The following is a 22674-nucleotide window of genomic DNA, read 5'->3' on the forward strand; positions in this document are numbered from 1 at the left end:
GGTCCAGCACTGTGTGCAGGAGAGGACAGGGCTCTCCCTGTAGCATTCAGAACCATATCCTGAATCCAGAGCACAGTGTGTGGCTAGATGCACACCATGCATGGGGAAACATCTCTCCTGACTGCATATGTGGGAGTTCAACACCCTAACTCTTCCCATTTTATGTTTTTGTGGAATCTTGTCCATGGATCAATCTCTGAATAAGAGCTTCAGCAGCCTCAGGCCTGGATTTAGAGCTTCTGACTCAAACGCTGAGTCTGTGGAAGTTGCATATTCTTTTGGCATCTGCTATTTATCAGCAAATCCCTGCCAGAGGTTGCATGGATTTGCTGCTCAGCTGGCAGAGCTGTTCGCATCCTGCTCTCTCATCCAGCTCAGGCTCGAAGCACAGGTTAGCAAAGCCTAGACACGACAGGTATTCAAACAGGAGCCAGGCACGCTCCTGTCCCTGCATCGCAGCGCTGGAGGCCGGGCCCGACAGCTGCCTTCTGCGGGCCGCACCCCGGCCCGGCCGGGCGGAACCGTCCCGTCCCGGGGCTCCCCGCCGGGCTCGGCGCCCGGGGCGGCGGCAGGTGCGGGAGGAGTTTCCTTTCGGGGCATTGTGGGAAGGCGCGATGCGGCCGGGGCCTCACCTGGCGCGCCGCGGGCGGGCAGGGCGGGAGGCAGCCGGCAGCCAGCCGGGCCGGGCCGGCTTCAGCCCGCCGCCGCGGCACCATGGTAAGTGCGCGGCCTCCGCGGGGCTGCCCGCCTCCGGCCCGCTCTGCGGCGCGGGGAGGTCGGGAAGGTCTGCCGTCCGGCTGCGCCGTCCCGGCGTACTGGGCAGCGAGCAGGAGCGGAGCGCAGACCTCGGTCCCGGAGCAGAGAAAGTTGGGGTTGTGAGTATTGTTGCGAGAATGAATGGCCCCAGGTGCCCTTAAGCGGAGGTAACGTGTGTTCGTTAGCAGGTAGGGGGAGGGCTGTCCCAGCTCTAACGAGAAGCGGGAACGCAGCTTCCAGGAGAGCCCGGGCGAGGTGTGCACCTGTTCTGGGAAACGAACGTTGCGTTTCTCCTTTTGTTTCCTTCCTTCTGGCCCGCGGGGTGAGCCTGGTCACGCTGACGGCCTTTCGTAGCCAAGCAGGAAAATAGGGCTGCTCCGCAGAGACTTGATTAAGTCTACCAGTAACCCGAGGAGCTGAGGTTCGAGTCAGCTCAGTGCCTGCAGGAATATCGGGTTTGGTTTCACGTGGGTTCTTGTGGTGGAGCCCAAGCAGTGGCTTTCCGGGGCGGCACGTGTGGAAGGGCCCTTTCCCTGCTGCCCTGGTTGTGCTGCGGGCCGCTTGGCTTCGTCCCCTGTAGGAGCTGACCGAGCCGCGGCGCTGCCGTGTGCCACGCGTGGATGAAGTTGTTTCGTCGGGCTCAGAAATAATCACGGTGCCGGTATGTGCAGTTAGATGAGCCCTGATTTTGGTGGGCTCTGAGATGAGCTACAGCCGCTCAGATTCACAGCAAAGCATAGAGGTGTAACGAGTCTGTTTAACAGAGAGCACGTGAGCCTGGTTCTGCTCCTTGCTGCGTGCTGGCAGCCACTACATTGCAGCTCGGTGAGGAGTGGTGGCTGCTTGCGGTGGGCAGCCTTTGGATTATGGGCAGCCCCTTCGGCGTTCAGGCTGTTCGCAGAGGCTCTGGTGGTTGTTTGCTGGGATCGGGAGAGGTTGCTGGTCATTATTCTCTTTTGTTAAACGCGGTGGCCCGAATCCCTGGAATACATTCCCGGAATAATGGCTGGACTTTCCCCAAGGAGACTGTGGGCTTTCGAGCAGCAAGATGCTCAGCAATGCCCTGTAATTGAGAAACCATCTCTCGGTGATTATCAGACCTGGGGCAGCTCATGCCCAGAGCTCCTGTCGTGCACAGTTTGCCTGTTGTGAGTATCTTTGCTCTCAGTGATGGCAGTGTAGCTGCACCGAGTCATAGCGCTTTCGTCGCGGGCTGAATTTTGACGTGTGGCTCTATCCTCAGAAGTGGAGCTGAGTTCCTTTCTTTCCAGCGGTTTGGTCAGAATGCACCTCCTCGTGTGTTAGTCTAATTTCGTGTCTAAGGAAAGATGTGCCTGCGTTCAAATTTGCGTGTAAAATCTGTGCAGTAATGAGTTTACAGATGGCAATGCAGTCTCTATACCTCAAGTCCCAGTATATATACACACATGTATGCAAGCTTTCCGGTTACCTCTTAACACAGCTCTCCATATCCATTTCCTGATGTAACGCTTATGTAAATAACCGGAGTTCGTACTGTGCCCTTGAAGGTCAGTAAATATGGGAGGTGATTTCGGGGAAGCTGATCGCAGACCTCTCCGTGGTGCGTGCACTAAACAAATGCCAGTTCTCAAAGCACTCACGATGATCCCAAGGGAGTGGTGCTCACAATGGTGCTACTTATTAGCAGGACTGTCTGCTGTTTGATGACTGTAATTTCGTAAAGTGAGCATGTATTCTTATTCCTTAGCTGAGCTCACAGTGCAAACACTTGCTGGCATTGTTACACCAAGCAGTGCTGTCAGCCTTATCCTGTTCTCCTGTTGTAGACCCAGTGTCCGTGAAAGGGTGCTTTTGTCAAAGTACTAGTGCTTAAAATTCCTCTGCCTGTTCTCCGGGAAGGGTTGATGTGCTGGGTTGCTGTCAAGAATTAAGGATTATTGGGTTACAGACTAAGAATAAACCTTATTCGGGCTGACAACTGAAGAACTTTCAACAGGTCATTTAAAGGTCTCTTTAGATCGGTTTCTCCTGTTTAGAATTAGGTGGTTGTGCTTGCCACCAGTGTTAAATGCTTAGAGATTGGAATGGAAGGTACTCCTGCAAATGGTACTGTGTCCCAGCAAGAGGGTTGTTGCCATTGTTTGCTGTGCTGCAAATTTCCAGGCTGGTTTCAGGGGAGCCCTTTAGACAAGCTTCATGTCCTGCTGAGAATGGCTGTATTACTGCCCAGCTGCTACCTTGTGACTGCAGAACAAAGGATTTTCAGAAAAAAGACTGCATTCTGTTCTCTGACAGGGTATGGCTGCAGCAGAGAAGGGTTGCGGTCTCAACAGATCAGAAAGTGAAAGCCAGGACTGGACAGAGAAAATAATTTCTTTCCCCAGGGACATGTGTTGCTGCAGTCTTTCATGCCTGTGAGTGTTGCAACACCACGATCCCACAGCCACCTCGCCATTATCAGTATTATCAAGTTTTCTATTTGCACGGTTCTGAGTGCAGAACTTGTGCCTGCAGAGTGAAAAGTCCTGCTTCCCTCCTGCCTCTGCTGCTCATCAGTACAGTGTGAAGCTTCAGTACATGTTGGCATGACCTGTGACCTGAAGCCCTGGAGAAAGATCAAAAGAAGCCCCTGGTGAGCAGAAGGCTCTGAAGACATACTTTGTGTGCTTGGAAGGGAGTTGGCAGGTGGTGTTTCTGTGTAGCAAGGCATATGATACTCATCACAGATCTAGAGGCTTGGCTGGAAATATTGGTTGAGTTGAGTGCAAGTGGTGACTCCTGCCTGGTGTTTGTAAATGAACTCTCTGCTCTACTGAATAGAGACTTTCCCAACGTTCTCAGTGCCCTTAAGTGCTAAAGTAAAAACAGGTCTGTAAAAGATATTTTTAGTGTTGTGCAGAACTTACTGTCAATGATTTGGAGAAGAATGTGCTCTAAACCTTGCATGTTTTTCCCCCCTCAGTGGCATAGCTGTGTATCAGCCTAGCAGAGGCAGTGAACCTCACCTCTAGGAATTTAACTTGGAAGGATGCGAAGGGCAGCAGATAAAAATAGATGGGAGAGCAAGAGAAAACTACAAATAAATGAATGTGGTTGTTGGAGGCAGTGTTATACATCATGGTGTGTGTGGGGGTACTGCGATGTTTGTCATGTAGTGAACAGTATGGAAGTGGGTAATAGTACTGGAGTAGCATTCACTAGAGAAGATCCTGATAGATCTTCTCAACTTGGAAATACATACTGTAGGGGAAAGAACAGAAATGTATGAAATCATGAATGCTGTAAAGAATGCCTCCTAACAGATGGGTAAGGATACAATTTGTGAAATTTCTAGACATTAAATGTAAAGAAAAGGGAATATTTTTTTCATGCAGATGAGACTTTAATCCACTGCCAGGAGTACAATGGGTGTCCTGGTAGTCAAGCCATGCAGTTTGTAGAAGATGGGTCCACAGGTGGGTTGTCTGGATCCAGTTTCTGGCCCTAAACATGAAACCCTGTATTTTCTGGAGAATGAAGGGCACCAGAAGAATGATTTTATGCATGCTCTGCTTCTTACAGCCTGCTGTCCTGGGAAATGCACAGATCAGAGCAGGGCTTGAGGGGAATCCACGATTCAGTATTCAGTTACCACTTTATTATTTAGCTGGACTTGTGAATACAATTTTGTGAGATTTACTTGGAAAAAAGTTTGTTAGGATTAGATTCTTCTCAGGAAATCTGTAATCTCTGGCTGTTGATGTGATTCTCTTTAGTTTTGGATGTTCTCTCTCATGTACTCACTCATTACGGAGCATCACTGTTTTACTGGCTACACTGGCAGTAATTGTGATTCATCCTTTACAGTCTCTGGGTAGTATGCTTAGTGCATGGACCATGTGAAAATGTTTGTGCCTTTGCAGCTTTTCTGTATTTTTCCTCTAATTACTAAAGAATCTTGTGCTTTACAAACCATGCTGAAGGCCTCAGTTGTATGCAAAAGAGCAAAATGATGGAGGCACAGAGGAAACCACTGGGCCAAAGAAGGCAGATAGAGCAGCTCTTGCTGCAGTGCTTAGAGGATTTATGTTTCAGCATTTGGCACGTACATCAGGCATTTGTGCAAGCCAGTTGTATTCTTTCCAGTGATGCCTAAATTAAAATGATACTGCTGCTGTAAAAATAATTCTTTCTATATCACCCATGCATATCTACTAATTAAACTTTCTTCCCATTTGTTTCCCTACTGCCCTATTCCAACAGGCTGTCATCTGCCTTTGCTTGGCTGCTTTGAGCCAAGCTCTTTTGAGCGGCCAGCCTTGGGCCTTTTTATATTTGCAGACATTGCAGTATAAAGCAGTGTAAGATCCAGTCGTGCACAAATGGTGTTTCATTTGCAAGTAGGAATATAAGCATGTGGAGTCAGTGGGCTAGAACTGGGAACTAAAATTTGTTTGTGTGTTTGAAGGCAAGAATGATGTGTCTTTCTGGCCGGGCACGTATTCCTGGTCTAATGTGCCCTGGATTTATGCTTCTCAATATGAGAGATGTAACAGTGGGTACTCTGTGCAGCAGTCTTTTTTCTTCCCTGACTTACTGGGTTTGTGTAAGATGTTCATCTACTATTTTCTGTCCAGGCCTGAGAAGAAAAAAGAGGGCATTAAAAGCCTTCTGCAGCATCCAGTAAATGTGGTTGCCTTGCTGTTTGCAGGTAGATTTGCTCAGCAGCCTGCAGTTTCTGTCCACCAGCGCAGGGATTCCTGCACGGCCATCACCTCCCCTGAGGCAGGCAGTAGACATGAGGCACAAGGAAATAAGAAATGGATTATTTTTGTTTGTTGAAAATGCAGAAGCTTACCATATTGTGCCTTATGTCTTGCGTCATGTGTTCAGAGAGTGTCTGGTTGTCTGCTCGGAGTTTTAGAAATGCCATGGGAATGGTTGCATGACCTACAGTGAAATGCTCAGACCTGACAACTCCCATGCTGAGGAGCTGGAAAGTCTCCTTGGAAAATTAAAGCGGAAGATGGAGCATGTCTCTACTGAAAATGCCTCAGTGGAGTGTTTCAGTGTTTCCAGAAAATTACTTCCATTCTCTTTCAAAGTGATCCACAAACACCATCCAAACTCACATCTGTCTTCATTGCCTCCAGTGCTCAGGTTCCCAGTGAGTCTCTGTTGAGACAGATGGAAGCCAGAGGGGTAGGTGTGGGGCTGCTGCAAAGCCCTGGCTGCTGCCTCCCAGCAGGCGCTGCTGTCCCTCGCAGGCAGGCATGCTGGGGAACACCCTTCACCTGCTATGTGCCCTGCTCCAGGGCTGAGCCTTCCTCCTTTGCCCCTGAGAGGTCAGAAGCAAGGGAAGAGCACTACAGTATGCACAGCAGGGCTCTGCAAATAGCTGATAAGACAGAGTGGAAATGGGAGTAACAGAGGCCGCACCTTTTGCCAGAGTCCAGTGGGTTAGATTGTAGCTCTGTTTCTTTGCCAGGGGTTTGAGAACCAGACTGGGATTTTTTTTTTTTTTTCCATTTATTTTTTGTGACTGTAAAACACAATGGGGCTGAGATAAATCACCATCTTTAACTTCTTGGAATGAAAGGAATTTGAACACCCCCACAAACCACAGACAGCCTTGGCACTGCGCTGCTTTCTGCTGAGTCAGGTCACTGGGGCAGTGCTGCAGGTGAGGCCTCCTGCCTCATTTCCTCCTCAGAGCAGCTCACCCTCACGCACGTTTTCTTGACCAGCATTGTGACTGCAGTTTGCAATTGCTCTAACCATCGTGTCAGCAAGTTCTGTTGCTTTGGGGGGCAAGTGCAAGCACTCCAGTGCACTAGGATGAGATACTGCTTTGAACATTATTTTCCCATCCTTGGTTAGGGTCAGAAGTTGGTTTGGCTCAGAGCTTGAGCTCAGCAACACTGTTTCAATAATAGTTTATTTAATGGTAGTGAGGCTATTAGGGAGGTGGTTGGCTGGATCAGTACTGCATGAGTGCCTATCGTTTCAGTGCTAGCATGCTGGTCAGTTGAAACTCTTCAGTAATAAAATAGGGTTGACTTCTTCATCTTGAAAAGAATAAAATTGGTGTGTAAATATGGTCACGTGTGCCTGTAATGATCTGGCACAGGTTTTATTGCATGGACTTTGGATGCATTGTCCAGAGGAAATTGTGCAGAGATGCTCCTAATGAAGATTAAGCTGGAAGGAGTTCTTTTCCAGTTGGGCAACAGTACACTGCTTGGGTATTCTTACATTGCTGCTTTCTCGCTTATTTTCCTTTTCCTACTTGCTTACATCAGAGAGACACTGTATTTTAAATGTTAGTGCTAAGATTGTACAGTATTTAATATAAAGGGGCTTTTGTGTTACTGTGAATAAAAGTTGCAGTAGCAGTAACAAGGATTCCATTATGCTGCATTTCATTTCCTTGCATTCCACTGCATGGCTTTGTCTTAGGCTTAGGGTTGCATTGCATTGCTCTGCATTGCATTGAATTGCATTTAGCTTCATTTCACTGGATTGCATTTCTTTTTATTGCATTTCATTCTGATGTATTACTGATTACAACACACAAAGGAAATTGATATCTTTAGTGAGGTCGCTTTTTTCCTTTTTTTTTTTTTTTATTTTGCACCTTAGCTCTAAAAGTCCTTTTGACCTCAGTATATATGTAATAAAGATCAGTGGCCAGTTGAGGAGTTTGTGCAGCAAGTGTTTGTTAGTGTGATAGGTGATTAGGTGTCAGTTCAGTCCATCTTTCTTGTCATACCCTAACAGCCCGACTTTCTAAACATTGTGTGTGCTCACAGTAACTGTACATTTTTCATGGACATTTTAAGCCATATTAAAATAAAGGATAATGTCAGTAGTTTGTTTTGTTTTTTAATTTCCAGATGCTTTGTAAAAACCTTTACTAATAAATGAAAGTTCTGGATGCCTATCTATGTTGAGAAGGAAATGTTCGTATCAGAGGTAGGAATGAAAAATCACAGAAGGCGTGCAGAGTATGAACTCAGCTAGACAAAAGCAATAAAGAAGGATAAAGCAGATAAAGCAGACTTCAAAGAAATAAGTTAAAAGGGAGCTTTATGACAGAAAGTTGCTTTCTTTCAACTGTGTACAGCCGGTCAGTCTGGCCCAAACTGCTGTTAGTGGTGGTTGTCATATCAGCAGCCAAAGGTGTGGCTTTTTTTCATTCCATTACCCTTTCTTTTCATGTGGTCTGTGAGCTTGTCTTCGTTAAAGTGTCGTACATTGCCTCTGCTGCCAACAGCAGCCTTAAACTTACAGGTTTTAAGTGGAACTGAAGAGTTTCTGAGTTCTGCCAAGCCATCCATTTTAGGATGGTAATTCCTAATTCACCGTTTTTAGTTACTTGTTCAGGAGTCTGTTTGATAAAGGTGACTTTGATTAGGGAGAGCTCTTTGCTGAATTTGGGAGGGTGGCAGCTGAAGCAGAATCTAAATACTGTGCTGCTTGAGTAGCAGAGCTGCCTCACAGAGCAACTCCTTGCCAAAGCCAAGCATCCAGCAGAGAGGGACCTGCCTCGCTTTGCAGCCTTCCAGCTCCTTCCCTCCCTGGCTGCTTGGAGTCTTTCTACCATGGGACCTGGAGCAGCCAGGTGTAACAGGACAGGTTTTAAACAGATTGACAAATGCTGTCTGTATGCTGACTCATGGGATGAAGAGAGAGCACTGTTAGCATGGGTTCTTCTTGAGTGGGATGCGTGAGATCCCTGCAGCACAGATCCCTTGAGCTCACTTTGTTGGAAGAAACGTGGCATCTCTTAAGCATTTATATCTTTGGGCAGCAAACTGGGAAAGCAACCCTGGGAATCAGGAAAACTGCTTTGTCTTCTTGTGTAGTGTTTTTCACTGACGTCCTTGTGGATGATTTGCTCTGTATATAACAGTGTCGTCTGCAGTCCTTTAGACAGTCTTACTGAACGCTGCAGTGCATATTTGTGTGTTTTGAAACCTCTGTAAATGCCACAAGTGACCCAAGTTTGCAACCAGCAAGCCAAGTGTGAAGTGTTTGGCTGTGCTAGGGTGTAAAACTTCTGTATTTGATGTTGTTGATGCCTGTTCTATTTACTCTGTAATTATTTTGTCAATAAGCCTACTGTCTGATTTTCCAGTAGCCTTGGAACTGTGTGTTATCTTGACTGGTCTCGTAGATCTCAATAAAACAGAAGGCCTGTAACTTTTTGACCTGTTGTATAACATAGCTACAGCTGGCTCAGGGAAGGGAACAGTTCAGCTTTAGAAACCTGGTTTGAATCCTCAATTAAAAAATATATATATCTGTTTTCTCTAATCAGCAAACAGTGGTCTGCTAATACAGCTTGCATCCTTTTGGCTACTTACAGACATTTAGGGAGCTCATTTGCACTGTGCAGTAAATGGTTGGGTCTGATTTGGTAAAACTAGCTAATAAAATTACACTCAACCCCCAGACTGAAGGCTGTCTCATCTGGACTCCACATTTGAAGACAGCAGGAACTGCACATATCATCCTGACCTACTCCAGCGCAGGCCTCAAAATGCTCTCTGGCATTTGCCTGTGTGTCTGGTGGTTGTTAGTCAGAGCCAGCACACCCTGGTATTGTCCAAAAGGAAACCAAGCACTCTGCTTTGGAGGTGCTTGCTTTGAAACAAGTCTTCTGTCTTTGCTGTCCTCCGGATTTAGAACTAAAATCAGTAAAATGTTGCAGGATAATATATACCTCTATTTGTAGCTTGGCTGCTGAAAACCAACCCAAAGTTCCTTAGTCAACATCCATCTTATTAGTGGCACAGTGGAAAAGGAAGCATGTTTTCACAGTCCTAGAGCAAGAAACAGATGAGCTGTTAGATTTGTGTTTACGCAGTACTTGAACGTTTCCAGGTGTACTGATGCATCAAAATCTTTCCAGTGAGCTGTAATCAACAGGGCAGTGAGATTGAAAAATGTGTTGTATCATGTCAGTGTGGCTGGGCAATTTGATGTTTACACTTAGAGAAATTAAGCCATTCAATCTCTTGAGAATGTAATATTGCTTACTTAGAAAGTTCACCAGATTGAATAGAGTTTAGAAGTTAGAAAAAAGCAGAAGAGTGAGAAGAGGGGGAAAAAGTCTGGATTTTTCTTCTAAGTATCTGCAGTTTGGGGTGTGCTATCTTTCTGCAGACCGTAAAACTAGAGATGGAGTACAGAAGAGCCTATTAGCTGTTTGCCAGCTGTAAATACTTCCATAAGAGTAAAATTGATCTTCAGGGTTTGCAGTTCCGTTTCGGATATGAAATAGAGCATGGTATGGAAGACCCAAAATGTGGGAGTTTTGAAGCCTGTGCATGAATCTTGATGCATTGATGAGAGTCTGTAGATTTTCCTTTCTGCAAAGAACGGTAGCCCTAACTTTACTCATGAAAGAGCTGGTGAAACATCAGCTGCATCTGTACAAGAAGCAGCGTGGTTTTCAAAGTAATTTGAAATGGAGAGCAGCTCACTTTTCTGTGGGTAAAGCACATGCTGAAGTATGCTAGTCAGGAGAAAATGGCAGTAATACCGAGTTCCCTGGCTTATTGATAGTTAGCCTTCTAAAGGCGTAGGGTTGCTCTCCTGGAAAGACATGTTCATTAATTACAGGATCTCATATGTAAGACCCATTAAGTCCAGCAAATGAGACTAAACCTGAATACCCTTTAATTATCTTCCCCTGTTAAAGCACTCTAAGTAGGTGTTTCTTCCTGAGGATGTTAGAAACTTGACTAAAACAGTGTGACCTTGTTATGCTGAACACGCTTTCAGCTTTTGCTAGGGATTCATTGTCTGATGCTGTGCCTTTTCAGTCAAATATGATCATCCTCTCCCATCTGTTTCAACATATTTTGAAATTTGTTTATCAAATAGCTGCTACCTGTGCCTGATTGCTTTTAAATGGACACCTGCGGATTTGCTGCTCTAATCTTAAAACCTATATTTTGCTTTTCAGAGTGCACTCCCCTTTTCAAAGGCTCTGGAGTGAGTGTGCTGTGCAGCAAGCAAAAGAGTCTTTCATTCAGATTGTCTCTGGACAAAGCGTGTAGACAATAAGTACTGTCCCTTCATCTGCTACAAAGGGGTAACCCCGACAGCTGGGATGTTACCACGTCAAAAAGCAGCTGGCAATATGGATGGAGAAAAGGAAGAACACGGTGCTTTGATCTTCACTGTAATCAAGCCATGCGTATTGCCAGTAGCGTAATTGTTTTATGTAGCAAACACATCTGGAAATTACTGTAGTGCTCAACACAAGGCAGCTAGAACATCCTTGTAATTCTATCAAGCACATTATTCTTATGACAGTGAGGGCCATGTTTCCAATAGTAGATCCTGGCACAGGCAGATATGAGTGAAAGCATCCACCCTCCCTTACAGTGCTCCCATATTTGAAATCTTTCCCAATAATCAGAACTTTTCTCTTCAGATTACCCAACTGCTATGAGACCTAATAGCTAAAGAATGGTTATGAACTATAATTTGTATGAAATCATGCTGCAATTTTTTTCCTTCTTTTAAGCAGAAACTTCTCTGGTGAAATTCTCTGCTCGGATTTCACTAGCACATGCAATTATTTTTTCTTCACAAATATCTGCATTGTAATCTTAATAGTAATTGTAAACTTTAACTTCAGGCCTTATTGAATAGGTGAAGTAACGGGAGCACAGGCACAGCAGTGGGCAAGACTGGAAAGCAGGAGGGAACAGGGCTAGGGCATGGGCTGCATCTGCAGGGAGGGCTGGATTTGGGCTAATGGAAATGGGGACATGGCCAGGGGCCTGCCTGTCCTGGGCTCCCTTCTGCTGGGAGCTTACAAACATTGCAGGTGAAGAGGAGGAGGCTCCTGTGCTTCTTCCTCCTCCCAGTGCTGGCCATGCAGGTCTGGCTGCAGTTGGGTGAGCTTCCTGGCGGGCCTGGCTGCAGCGTGGTGGAGAGGAGCTGTGCCAGTGGCTGGTGCAGGCGGAGCAGTTCATGTTCTCCCTTGCCACCATCTCAAACCCCGCTGGGTTCAGCTGTTTATCAGGGGGCATCCTGTTGAGAGGAGTGTCATCCTAAGATAGATTTCCTGCGCTCGTTCTGTGATGTGGGTAAATGACTTAACTGTGCTGCCTGAAGACCTATTGTGGTCAGTTCTTCAATCAGTTTATGGAAGTATTTGTATATATGTGGATTGATACATTTCTCCCAGAGGCTCTCCAGCATTTAAAATGTAGCACTTGTGTATCTCAAAAACACTGCCTACGCTAAGCATGCGAAAATCATGGATCAAATCATATAAAATTCTGACTGGCTTTGAAATTTGAAATTTCAGACCTCTACATGTAGTGCTTTTGTAGTGTAGCACTGTTGGTTGTTGAGGTCTGCCTTGTGTCATTAGACTCATCTGTGTTTCAAAATCCAGGGATTTCTTTGTAAAAATCTAGTTGAGCTCCCTTCCCAAAGTAGCTGGCTTCTTCCTTCTGCTCCTAGTAGCTCCTTGTAGGAACGCAGTGATCAGTAAGAGCACTTAGTGCACTATCAGAACCTGGTGACGGGCCATCACTACCAGGTGTTACGTTCTCCTCTCATGCCATGCTCTGCATCTGCGATCTGTCTAGCCCTGCTGTTACACATCTTCATCCCCTTTGCTAACATGTAATCTTGCTGGAGGAAGAGCTGTGCCCCTCTTCTCACTATCATAAGGTGGTGATGTAGCAAAATAGAAAGCACAGTGATCAGTCATACGTGGTAAAGAAGCGCGGTGGGAGAGGTTATGCAGGGAGGGGAGGTCTGCCAGGCATGGCACAGGAGACAGGGGGGAAGAGGCCCAGCTTCCATGCTCAGTCAGTCCTCAGTCCTCCCCATCAGAGGACAGTCCGAGACCTGTGCTGACCCTGAGGAGTCCTGGCAGGCACAGGGATGTCTCCTGCACTGCCTGGGGCTGAGTCCGTGCCCCAGCGTTAACCATGTCACTTTGTTTGCTCTAGATACACTTTATACTGCTGTTCAGTCGACAGGGGAAATTAAGGCTTCAGAAATGGTATACGACACTACCTGAGAAAGAGAAGAAAAAGATCGTTCGAGAAATTGTTCAGATTGTTTTGTCTCGCAATCAAAAAACAAGTAGTTTTGTTGACTGGAAAGACCTCAAGCTTGTTTACAAAAGGTGTGAGTAATTTTATGAGAACATATAATTACTATTCGTATAAATTATGTGCTACAAGTGGGAAAACAAAGGCTCACTTTAGCACTTGGGGTTTGTTGGTTTTTGTTTTAAAGAGCAAGATGTTGGGAACCTGCCATTGTGAGTCTAATGGCACAATAGCTCTGGATAAATAAGCAGGGTAAATTCTGGGGTAAAAAAATATTTGCAGTATTTGTCAAATAAGACAAATGTAGTAAGTGTAAGTGGTTGAAATTCTATGAGGAGGCTTTTGACTTTGCTCCCCCTTGGCATTCTTTGGGGTGGTCTTCTGACTTGTGTTAGTTAGGCTTCATCAGACTCTGAGAAAGGGTACAAGAAGAGTTCTGAGGCACTTTCAGCACTTTGTCTCATTTTATTTTTGAAATATTTGTTGGAAAGTGTTAGTTGTCATTTCCTTTTCCAAACAGATTATTGCCCCCCAGTTACACAAAGCTAAGCAGTAACTTACTTCTAGTTCTTGCAAAGAGGTAAGTAGTAAACAGAAGTAGGTTGAAGGTACAGCACACCATACTAAGTGACTTCTCCCATTAGGTAAAAAATGGCTTTTCTTGCTGTGACGTGTTGAATGTAAATGTCTGATAAGAGCTGCTCCAGCCACAGCACCAGAGTGTTGAGGTAGAATCTCATCTTGGGTTGATTTAAATAAAAGTTTTGGTGCAAGTAACAAGATTGGTTGGGCTAACTCCTTTTTTGTTTTCTGGCTCCAAATGAGACGCAGTCAGTCCTTTGATACCCAGCAGGCTTAGTGAGATGTAATGCCTTCCTCTTCCGTTTTTTCACATATTTTTATTTTGTTAATGAACAGCGGTGACACATTCTATAGTTTAATGAACTCCACTTACTGCAGTGCTATTGCAGCAGGTGAGGGAGACCTCTAAGGTACTACTGACTTGCTGTTCATTTTATTCAGACCAGCATCATAGGTATTCTGCTTTGACAAGAGTTGGAATTTGCTTTTCTAACTTAATTAATGATTTGTTTAAATTGTCAAATCTTCAGGGTTCTCCAGGACACTGTGAGGACGAAAGAAAATGATTGTTTTAGAAACAAGGCAGTCATTAACTATCACTTGTGTAACTTCTAAGAGCAGAGCACTGAGTGTGCAGCTGCTCACTCTCGTGTTTTTGTCTTCATTTTCCTAGATATGCTAGTTTGTATTTCTGTTGTGCAATAGAAGACCAGGATAACGAGCTCCTGACGCTAGAGGTTGTTCATCGGTACGTAGAACTCCTGGACAGATACTTTGGAAATGTAAGTTTCACTCTCCAGCATGAATTGTGTTTCTGGCTGACTGATAAACAGACATCAATAACTGCTTTGTTTTGTGTTTCTACACTAATTGCCCCACACTCTTCCTCAGTCCAGAGGGAAATTAATAATTAGTGTATTTCATGAAATAGTGCTGGTAATAACACAAGATCAATTTTAAATTCTTTCTCCCAAAACAAAGTTAATATTGATACTTTATATGTTTTTCTGGGAATAGAATTTTAAGGGGGAAGCTTGAGAAAAAGTGTTTTTTAAAAAATAACAAAACTGGTAGTTTTAATTCTCCTTCCTTGTATCTTCAGTTATAAAAACAGTGAGTGGTTCCATAATATTGGATAAGATGAGAAGAATAAAGTGGAGTAGCTTTTTGGGTTGTTTGTTTTTTTTTTTTTTTTTTTTTCAAAGAAAAGACCTAAAAAAAGGATAGAAATTTGTATTTGAAAAAGTCTTCAAGAAGTATAAATGACCTGCCTTTTCTATGAATGCTTTTTAAAATTGTTCCTACTACTTTAATTTGTCTCTTACCTAAATCACTGTGCCTTGACTCACATTTGTACTGTGTCAAAAAAAAAACAAACAAGAAACAGTTGGTGACTGTAAGGTCACTGGGACGGGGTTTGTCTCCTTCTGTGAAAGTGTGTGAGCATATGTAACCCATATTACATGTTCTGTAGAAGGCCTTTTGTAAGGCTAGTAAGCCTTACTAGTGAGGCAAAGTGTCAGCTTTGTTCTCTGAAACCCAGCATGTAGGTAGTGCGTTATACAAAGTATAGTAACTAGAATATCCTTGCTATACACAGAAGCTGCAATAAGATGCAGTATCCTTCACCTAGCTACCTGACACAAGAGAGCATGTGTTGAGTACTCCTGACCATTTAAAATTGTTTTGGTCCAGTAATGCTTAGAATGCTGTTAAAATAATTTAGATGTGGAATGTTTTTTTTTCTGCCAGGTGTGTGAGCTGGATATTATCTTTAACTTTGAGAAAGCTTATTTTATTCTTGATGAGTTTATAATTGGTGGAGAAGTACAAGACACTTCAAAGAGGTCTGCGGTGAAAGCCATAGAAGACTCTGACATGTTGCAGGAGGTAAGGCTGAAGAAGATTAAAGGCAAGCACTTCATCTTCCTACATCTTCTTTGTTGGATAGGAGTTTAAAATGTAGCTAAGTGCTACTGGTACATAACTGGCCCAGTATATCTTAAGTTCAGTTTTAATAGTCTAATAACAATGCAATTAATGTAGCAGTTTCAGAAGCTTTAAGCTTTTCATCATTCTTGCAATTTAAATGCTATCATTTTTTTTTTAAATAGATGATATGTACCTAAGTTATTTAATCATATATGTAAGTCATCTAAGATGATATTCATGTCTAGGTGTGTATATGTCAGTACAGAAAAATCCACTCTGTTTCACTAATACATTGGAAACAAATGACCTACAATTAATGTTTAAAATTGGAAAGAGTATATGCTGGAAAACTCCATTTTCTTAAACACCTGCATAGCTTTTTTACGAGGCATAGATGTGTAAAGCTCATTCAAAACTGCTGTAATTTTCTCCTGTAACATGTACCATTGAGCTAGCAATTGCAGGAGAAATTGAATATAATGTGTTGACTTCATTTTTCTGAGTACTGAAGGGAACAGCGCTGGTAGATCTGGGTAGGGAGTTTCCCAGTTTTTATTAAATTGGGCTGGCACTAGCATATGAAACCAGACGAGCTAGGCACAGTGGCTACCTAGATGTGATGAGTTTAGCCACAGCTGTGTTATGTGTTATTTCAAGATCAGATTCTGAAAGGCTGTTAATGTTTTAAAAGTAGCATGATATCTACATTAATCTGGTTTAATTCCATGCAAAACTACAACTGTCCTCAAGTAAGATGAGGGTTTGGTTCAATGATTTTATACTACTCTACTGCTCCATAATGTGTCAGTTGTTTCTTTCTTTTTTTCTCCAGACGGTGGAAGAGTACATGAACAAACCTGCGTTTTAATGTTAAAACTACCTGGAAAGAGAACTGCTGTATGCACCTGCAAAATGCATTTGCTGAAATTGCTTCCCACTGTGCCAGAGAAAAACCAAAACCAATAACTAAAAGGGTTTGTTTGTATAATTGTCAAGATGAAGGTCAGCTAATGTAGCACAGGGTTTAACAATTTTGTATTTGCATTACTCTGCGTTTCTCAGAATTGTTTTTACCCTTGCTCTAGTTTCTCTTTTCCTTGCTGGACTGAACACTTGTTTTGTATCACATCTTTTAGCTACGGGTTTTGTCATCATAAAATGTTCATCTACCAGTACATGGAAGAGGTCTTTCTACTACTTTTGGTCCACTGCTGACCATATGACTCTACTTTTGTACAAATGTCAGTTATTTTGAATGTCATGATTATTCTGCCGTAATAATAAGTTTTTTCTAAAAGACATATTGTTGTGGGCTCTGATTTAATAAGTCTGTTTTGGAAAGATTAACCCAGCTAGTGTAAGAAGAAACTTTTCTCTTTGGTCCACCCACTTTCTTTTAGTTATGCTGTCTTCCTTCTGTCTTGTGCTCCACTCTGCCCATATGGCAGTTGTCCAGCTGCTGTTAGAGCACAGTCCGCGCTGCTGTTTGATCCAGAAGACGGTTCTGACTCGAGACTGACTTTTTCCAGGTTTCACAAATCCTTTTTGCCACTGCAGGTGGCCTGTTTCTGTCTTCCTGAATCCTCTGGCCCTGGAGAAAGGCTACAGCTGTTGGAAACATCACAGCTTGACAACGGGAGATATTCTGAAGAGGAGAAAATAGTTTTGAGGATTTTGGGGGTCAAGGATCTCATGTATCTTTTAATTAGATTTCCACCAATAACTATCTTTGTCAAGAGAGTTTTCCATTCCCCAATTCTGACACCTAATAGGATGAACTGGCTTTCTAGTAGTTGAACGTGGGCTTTTTTTCTGAAGGCTGAACAATTTAATTTACCTTTTATAACTTCATAAGCTCCACAAATGGAAAATGAGTAAAACTGGAGAAGAATGGGTTGGGCTGTATGCTCTATTATGTGTTACAACACACTGGAGTTATAAAATGTTGTAAATGTCTATGCAGGGAACCAGGTGGGTAAACTTGCCTATCTTGCTGTCAGTGCAGTTTGAACTCTATAAACTGTTTGACCTGGCATCCTTGCAGAGATTAATTTTGTTTTTAAAAGACTTCAAAGCTGAGAGAAATTCTCTTTATCTTACCCTATTACTTGCAGTTAGATATTTTGTTTCTGTCAAGTCATGAGATCGCCTTACACAGAACTCGGGTGAGTTATCAGAAAACGTGCCTGAATGATCCAAGCATTGGTTTGCATTACTCTTCATCATTTATTTTCTTGGATGTCTAGAATGTACAGTCAGTATTTTCCTTCAGGGATTTTTCTGATCTTTAAATGTGCATGGCTATTTCATGGTTATTCAATGTTTTTCGTTGTACCTTCCTTCCCAGTCTGTTTGTATCTTCCTAGGGAGCTTTTTTCTCTATTATTGGTGAGTGGGAACACTTTGACACAACATAGTAGCTTTGCAAGTTGTCAGCTCACTTTTCTTTTTGTGTCTTGTCTCTTAGTGAAGCTGTGGTAAGTTGGTTCATAGCATCATGCTGCGCTTTTTATAATTACTTTATCCATCTGTTTTCTCTGTGTTGATGTCAAAGACATACTTTCAGCTTTGAAAAAGTGGTGAAATTGCTGAAGGGCTTTTAATAGCTCTGAAGATGCATATTTTTAATAGTAAATTAATGAAATTGTAGGAGTTGTATATTATTTTCTTCTGATTTAAATTGAAGTTTAGAGTGTTTAATTGATGAAGAAATACTTATTGTGGTTTTGCATGTGCTCTTTCCAAACCTAGCTCTTTACTTTTATAAGTGTCTTCTGTTCAATGAAATCATTGGTAGTTTCATTTACTTTACTCTTTTCTTGAGCCAAACTGTGATTCATACTCTTATAACTGTTAAATTTACTGAGTTTTCAAGTATATCAAAATAGAATTTCCAAAAAGACTTATTGGTATAACGTGTCTGTTCAGTCATTTTAAAAAGAGCAGTAGGATTTCTTTCTCTTTTATTTCATATAAAAAATACCCTACGAGAAAGAAATAGATGAACACAAAGCTTGTATTCATGTTTTTTACAGCCTCCAGTGAGAAAAGGGGTCACTCACCTAAGCAATGCTACTGGAGCATTCAGATCAACCCATCTCTCACTTAGTATGTTGCTTCTTCAAAAAGAAAAGGCCCAGATGAAGCTCAGTTATTGTCAGATTGCCTGTATATCACTGTCAATACGTCTGTGCCTCTGTCTTTATGGAACTTGGTTGCCATCCACAGAACTGTGCAATGGCTAGTGCACTCTGGAGTACAGTTCATCAGAAACTTTCACGTTTTTTTCTATCTCAGTTGATTTTTCTTAATGCAGGCCATTCTGTATGTTCTCTTTGAAGTGTTGCCACCCATTTCATCTGTCTGCTACTGATGTTTCCCTTTTCAATCTGACTGTCCTGGGACACTCTCAGTAGCTTTCTGAGCTTATTACTTAGTGAAATTATTATATAAAAAAAATTATTATATATATAAAAAAAAGATTCCTTAACAGCTTTCCCAATTTCACTAACAACTTTTGCAGTTATCTAAACTCTTACCTTGCTGACAAATTTCAAGCACGTCCTACTTTGCAAAATAGCATTTACTAAAATAACCTTTAATCGTGGTCCTGTTAGCCTAGATTCCCGTTCTTGCTTTTGCCAGCTGCATTTCAGAGAAAGCTTTTTCATTTTCTTGTAAACATCTCAGCCTGGAGGATCCTTAGTGTGATCTTACTACTTACCAGTTGTGACAGGACTGGTTCTCTGTCATGCAACTAATTGCAATTCGTGAGTTGTGACATCTTTGAACATTTCCTGACAATTGAAGAGAGACTCAGGTAAAAATAAGTGCAATAATGGCAGAAGGAATATTACAAAGTATGACAAATCATCATGAGATAGGAACAGGAGTGTCAGGATCTCACAGGATTCATGAGTTCTTTGCATTTCTGTTACTTTTTTCATTGTACATTTCTAATTGCTGTTGCTTATTGAAAGGCGTCAGCTCTCAAAGATAACTCAAGGGCAACTGGCATTTTGGTTATCTCTTATCAGCCTTTGTTTAACAAAAAGCCATTGAAAGTGAATCTTCAAAACCCTTTCTTTTCCTCCTACTACTAAAAGAAAAACTTTGTTTTCAGAAACCTGTAGGAGACTTATTTTGAAGTTTAGATACAATTCTATGTCTGTATTTTTGTTGGCAGAATAATGCTGTATTTGTGAACAGAGTCTTTCATTTACTTCACCTTCCTTCCAATAGGTTACATGTTTGTTTGCTGTTTTTACCCTCTGATTAACACTGTGCTGCATTGGAGTAATACAGCATGCAGTAATGGTACTCTAGGGGTCAGGAGGAATTGGTTTATAAGGAAGGATTAGACGAGTTTAACAGTGTGAGTGAGGCTTTCAAAGATACCCAGAGACATTAAATCAACAGTCCCATCAAAATAACAAGACTTGATGCATATCTTAAAGAGAGAAAACTCCTACCTGTGCTTGTTAATGATGTTCTACTCCACTAAAAATGTGTTTGATATGCTTTTGTTAGCACAGCTTCTGTGTAAGAGGGAAATGTTGCTTTCACCATGTCTAAAATGTCTATAAGCAGAGGTCTCAATTGTGCAGACAGTCACTGGTGGGATTTTCATTAACGTTATGAGCAGGGACTCTGCATCATTATTTTACGTAAAGACACATTTTTTTTGTTTTAAATAGCTGCCAAGAACTGGTGAGCTCAGAGCAGGTAAAAGCATCCTTTTGGAGAATGTGATGACATTCCTATGGAATTCAGTGAAGGGCATGTTCCTTTGCAAGGTCATAGCAGAAATGAAATACGGTTGTTGACTCAGATATCTGTTAGGATTATTCAGGATGTTTTTTCATGAAGCTAGCGGGTCTAGGTTGAGGTGTAGCAGTGAAAGCTTAGTGTTCAGAGCAGGAACAAAGGGCTGTGCTGCAGGATACTTAATGTTTGCTGTCATGGAAACCTGTTGCCTTGGAACATGACTAATGAGACCCAGGTTAAAGGAAAGGAAGAAGCCATTCTTGAAATTACTCTCCAGCAAACCCTCATGAAGACCAGCAGTATATATTACCAAAGCTTACATTTATTTCAGGTTCTGTTGGCTGATTCATTTAACCTTGTCCTTTTATTTGCTTAGCAGCTCTAGTAACAAGGAGTTTTAATAAAAAGAATGCTATGAAATACTTTAAAGCTCATCTCTAGACCTTCTAGAAATAACTAGCTTCTTATTTAGTACTTCTTTCCTAGCGTGCTACAGTATTTGTCCAAATTCTGTGGCAGGGCCGTGTTGACAACAAACTGGCAGATGAGGGATCCTGCAACATGCTGGGAATTCCCACCCAGCAGTTCAGATGAGCTGAGGGAGTTTGGCTTTGGTTGTAGTCATTCATTTTAAAGAATATCTCAGATATGTGAGCGAGGGTACATATTCTGTGTACGTATTCCTATGAAAAAAACTGGAGGGGTACCTCAAAGTTTACTTCCCCTTTCTGTCACCTCCTTTTCAAGTTCTGCTGAGAATTCTCTTCCAGAGCTTCTTGCTCCAAAACCAGTGTGCATCATTACACAGCAGATTCTGTAACAGAGAGCAGAAATACAAAAGTCTTCTGTGAGCTGATGTTTTTCCTCCTGCAAAGGTGAATTTTGTATGTCTGATAATGAGTCCTAATTGAGCAAAACAATGCAGGGTTTGGAATCCCTAGGCACACAGTGACAAATCTGTTATGGCTCATCACGGTTCTCAGATGCTTCCTGGACCAGAATCTTGCATGATTAATGGCCAGCAGCTGTGTGAGCCTCGCTGCCTTGCAGAGATCATGCTTCAGGGTCCTCTGGAAGCTGATGGTGAGAAGGCAACCTTAGCAGAGCAGAGCTGATAACAGCAAATCAGAGTGGAACATCTTTAAAGAAGTTTCAGGTGAAATGATATGTTCTTTCTTTATTTCTTAGTGGACTTTGGATATGCTTGGGGTGAGCTGGAGAACTGTATTGAAAGAACAATCTGACAAAGTGGCAAGAAAGGAATATTCTGCAAACAACAAAATGGGACTTGGGTTGTGCAAGGTGGCAGCTGCATTTGGGGTGAAAGGATTTTTTTCAGGTGTGTATTGTCAGTGATAAGGTGGTCCTAGTCCTTAAAAAATAGCTTGGGTGGTCGGTTTCTGTTTGGCAGGATTAGCACAAATTGGTAACATTCTGCTGGCAAAACAGGGAATGCAGAGGGCAATGAAATATTAGAAATTATTTTAAATGTAATAATGAAATGTTGATACATTCTGACATTCCCATCAGGTCAATGTGGGGAAAACCCCAACATTTAACGTGACAGTTTTGCCTGAAACAATGAAAATAAGCACAGTGGCAAAAACATTACCTAGGAATGTATACTCCAGTATTCATGCTTAAACCTGCCATAAAAGACTGGACCTCAATAAATCATTTTGTTCACCCTTCAGTCCCAGGCAGGATCAGCTGCCCTTCAGCTGTATCTGGGTGATATTTTTCTGACTTCTCCCAGTCAGCCTGTGGTGGAGATCCTAAAATGTTCCTGGACAGTCTGTCCAGGAGCTGAACTGCCTGCCAGGGGGAACCCTTCCCAATGCCCCCCCTCCAGCTCTCTTTCCTGTAAGATGATCCCGGCATTTCTTATGATAGCAAGCATGGACGAAGAAATCTTATTGCATTTCTCTATGCAGCACGCTTTGAAAGGACTTTGCTTTGCTGTCTGCAGCTTCTAGGTGACACAGATCAATGAGGTGGGTGGGCAGCTGTGCCTTCAGGGTGGTGTACCTCAGCTCCCATGTGTGAGCCATATTCAGCTGTGGCTCGTGGTTGCTTGTCAAAAAATTGAAATAGGAACTGCAGTGATGGGAAGTGAATGTTAGTTGGGGCCCATGGACGACATTATGAGATGTGTGCAACCTTCAGGCCCACTAGGATTTCTTTGCTAAAGGATTCTAGGAGGATGCACAGCAGGAGAGATGACAGTGATTGTGGTGTGCTTTGCTGCCTGGGTTCAGACAGGCACCCAGAAGCCAGTTTTTTTGTGAGTGTTCTAAAGTAATGTAAAAGCAATGTTAATCTTCATTTACTGTTTATTGATTTGTGTAGTTCTATATAGAAGAGTTGGGTGGTCTCTTCTGATAGCAGGCTGCCTGTAATGCTGCTTTTCGTAGAATCATCATAAAATAGCTTGAGATAGAAGGGACCTTTAATTAAAGGCCATCTGGTCCAACTCCCCTGCAGTGAACAGGGATACCTACAGCACCATGAGGTGCTCAGAGCCTGCTGCAGCCTGACCTTTGGTGTCTTCAGGGGCAGAGCATCCATGGGCAACCTGTGC

At 42.8% G+C, this 22674-nt stretch overlaps 1 protein-coding gene across 2 annotated transcripts; it reads left to right on the forward strand.

Moving 5' to 3' along the window:
• The first annotated feature begins 662 nt into the window (after positions 1-662).
• AP1S3 (adaptor related protein complex 1 subunit sigma 3) lies at positions 663-16627 on the forward strand. 2 transcript variants are annotated; one of them, XM_042820234.1, is made up of 5 exons: positions 663-717; positions 12708-12886; positions 14068-14176; positions 15147-15284; positions 16159-16627. In XM_042820234.1, exons 1-5 carry the CDS (start codon positions 715-717, stop codon positions 16192-16194), a joined length of 465 nt encoding a protein of 154 aa, XP_042676168.1. In that variant the 5' UTR covers positions 663-714; the 3' UTR covers positions 16195-16627. The 2 variants fall into 2 exon arrangements, with proteins under 2 accessions (XP_042676168.1, XP_042676167.1); XM_042820233.1 differs by lacking the exon at positions 663-717 and adding an exon at positions 3434-3496.
• The last annotated feature ends 6047 nt before the right edge of the window (positions 16628-22674 follow it).

Source organism: Centrocercus urophasianus, unplaced genomic scaffold (genome assembly GCF_019232065.1).
Source record: "Centrocercus urophasianus isolate 14NV4802_14NV808 unplaced genomic scaffold, USGS_Curo_1.0 seq_19, whole genome shotgun sequence".
In the NCBI taxonomy this organism is placed as follows: Eukaryota; Metazoa; Chordata; class Aves; order Galliformes; family Phasianidae; genus Centrocercus; species Centrocercus urophasianus.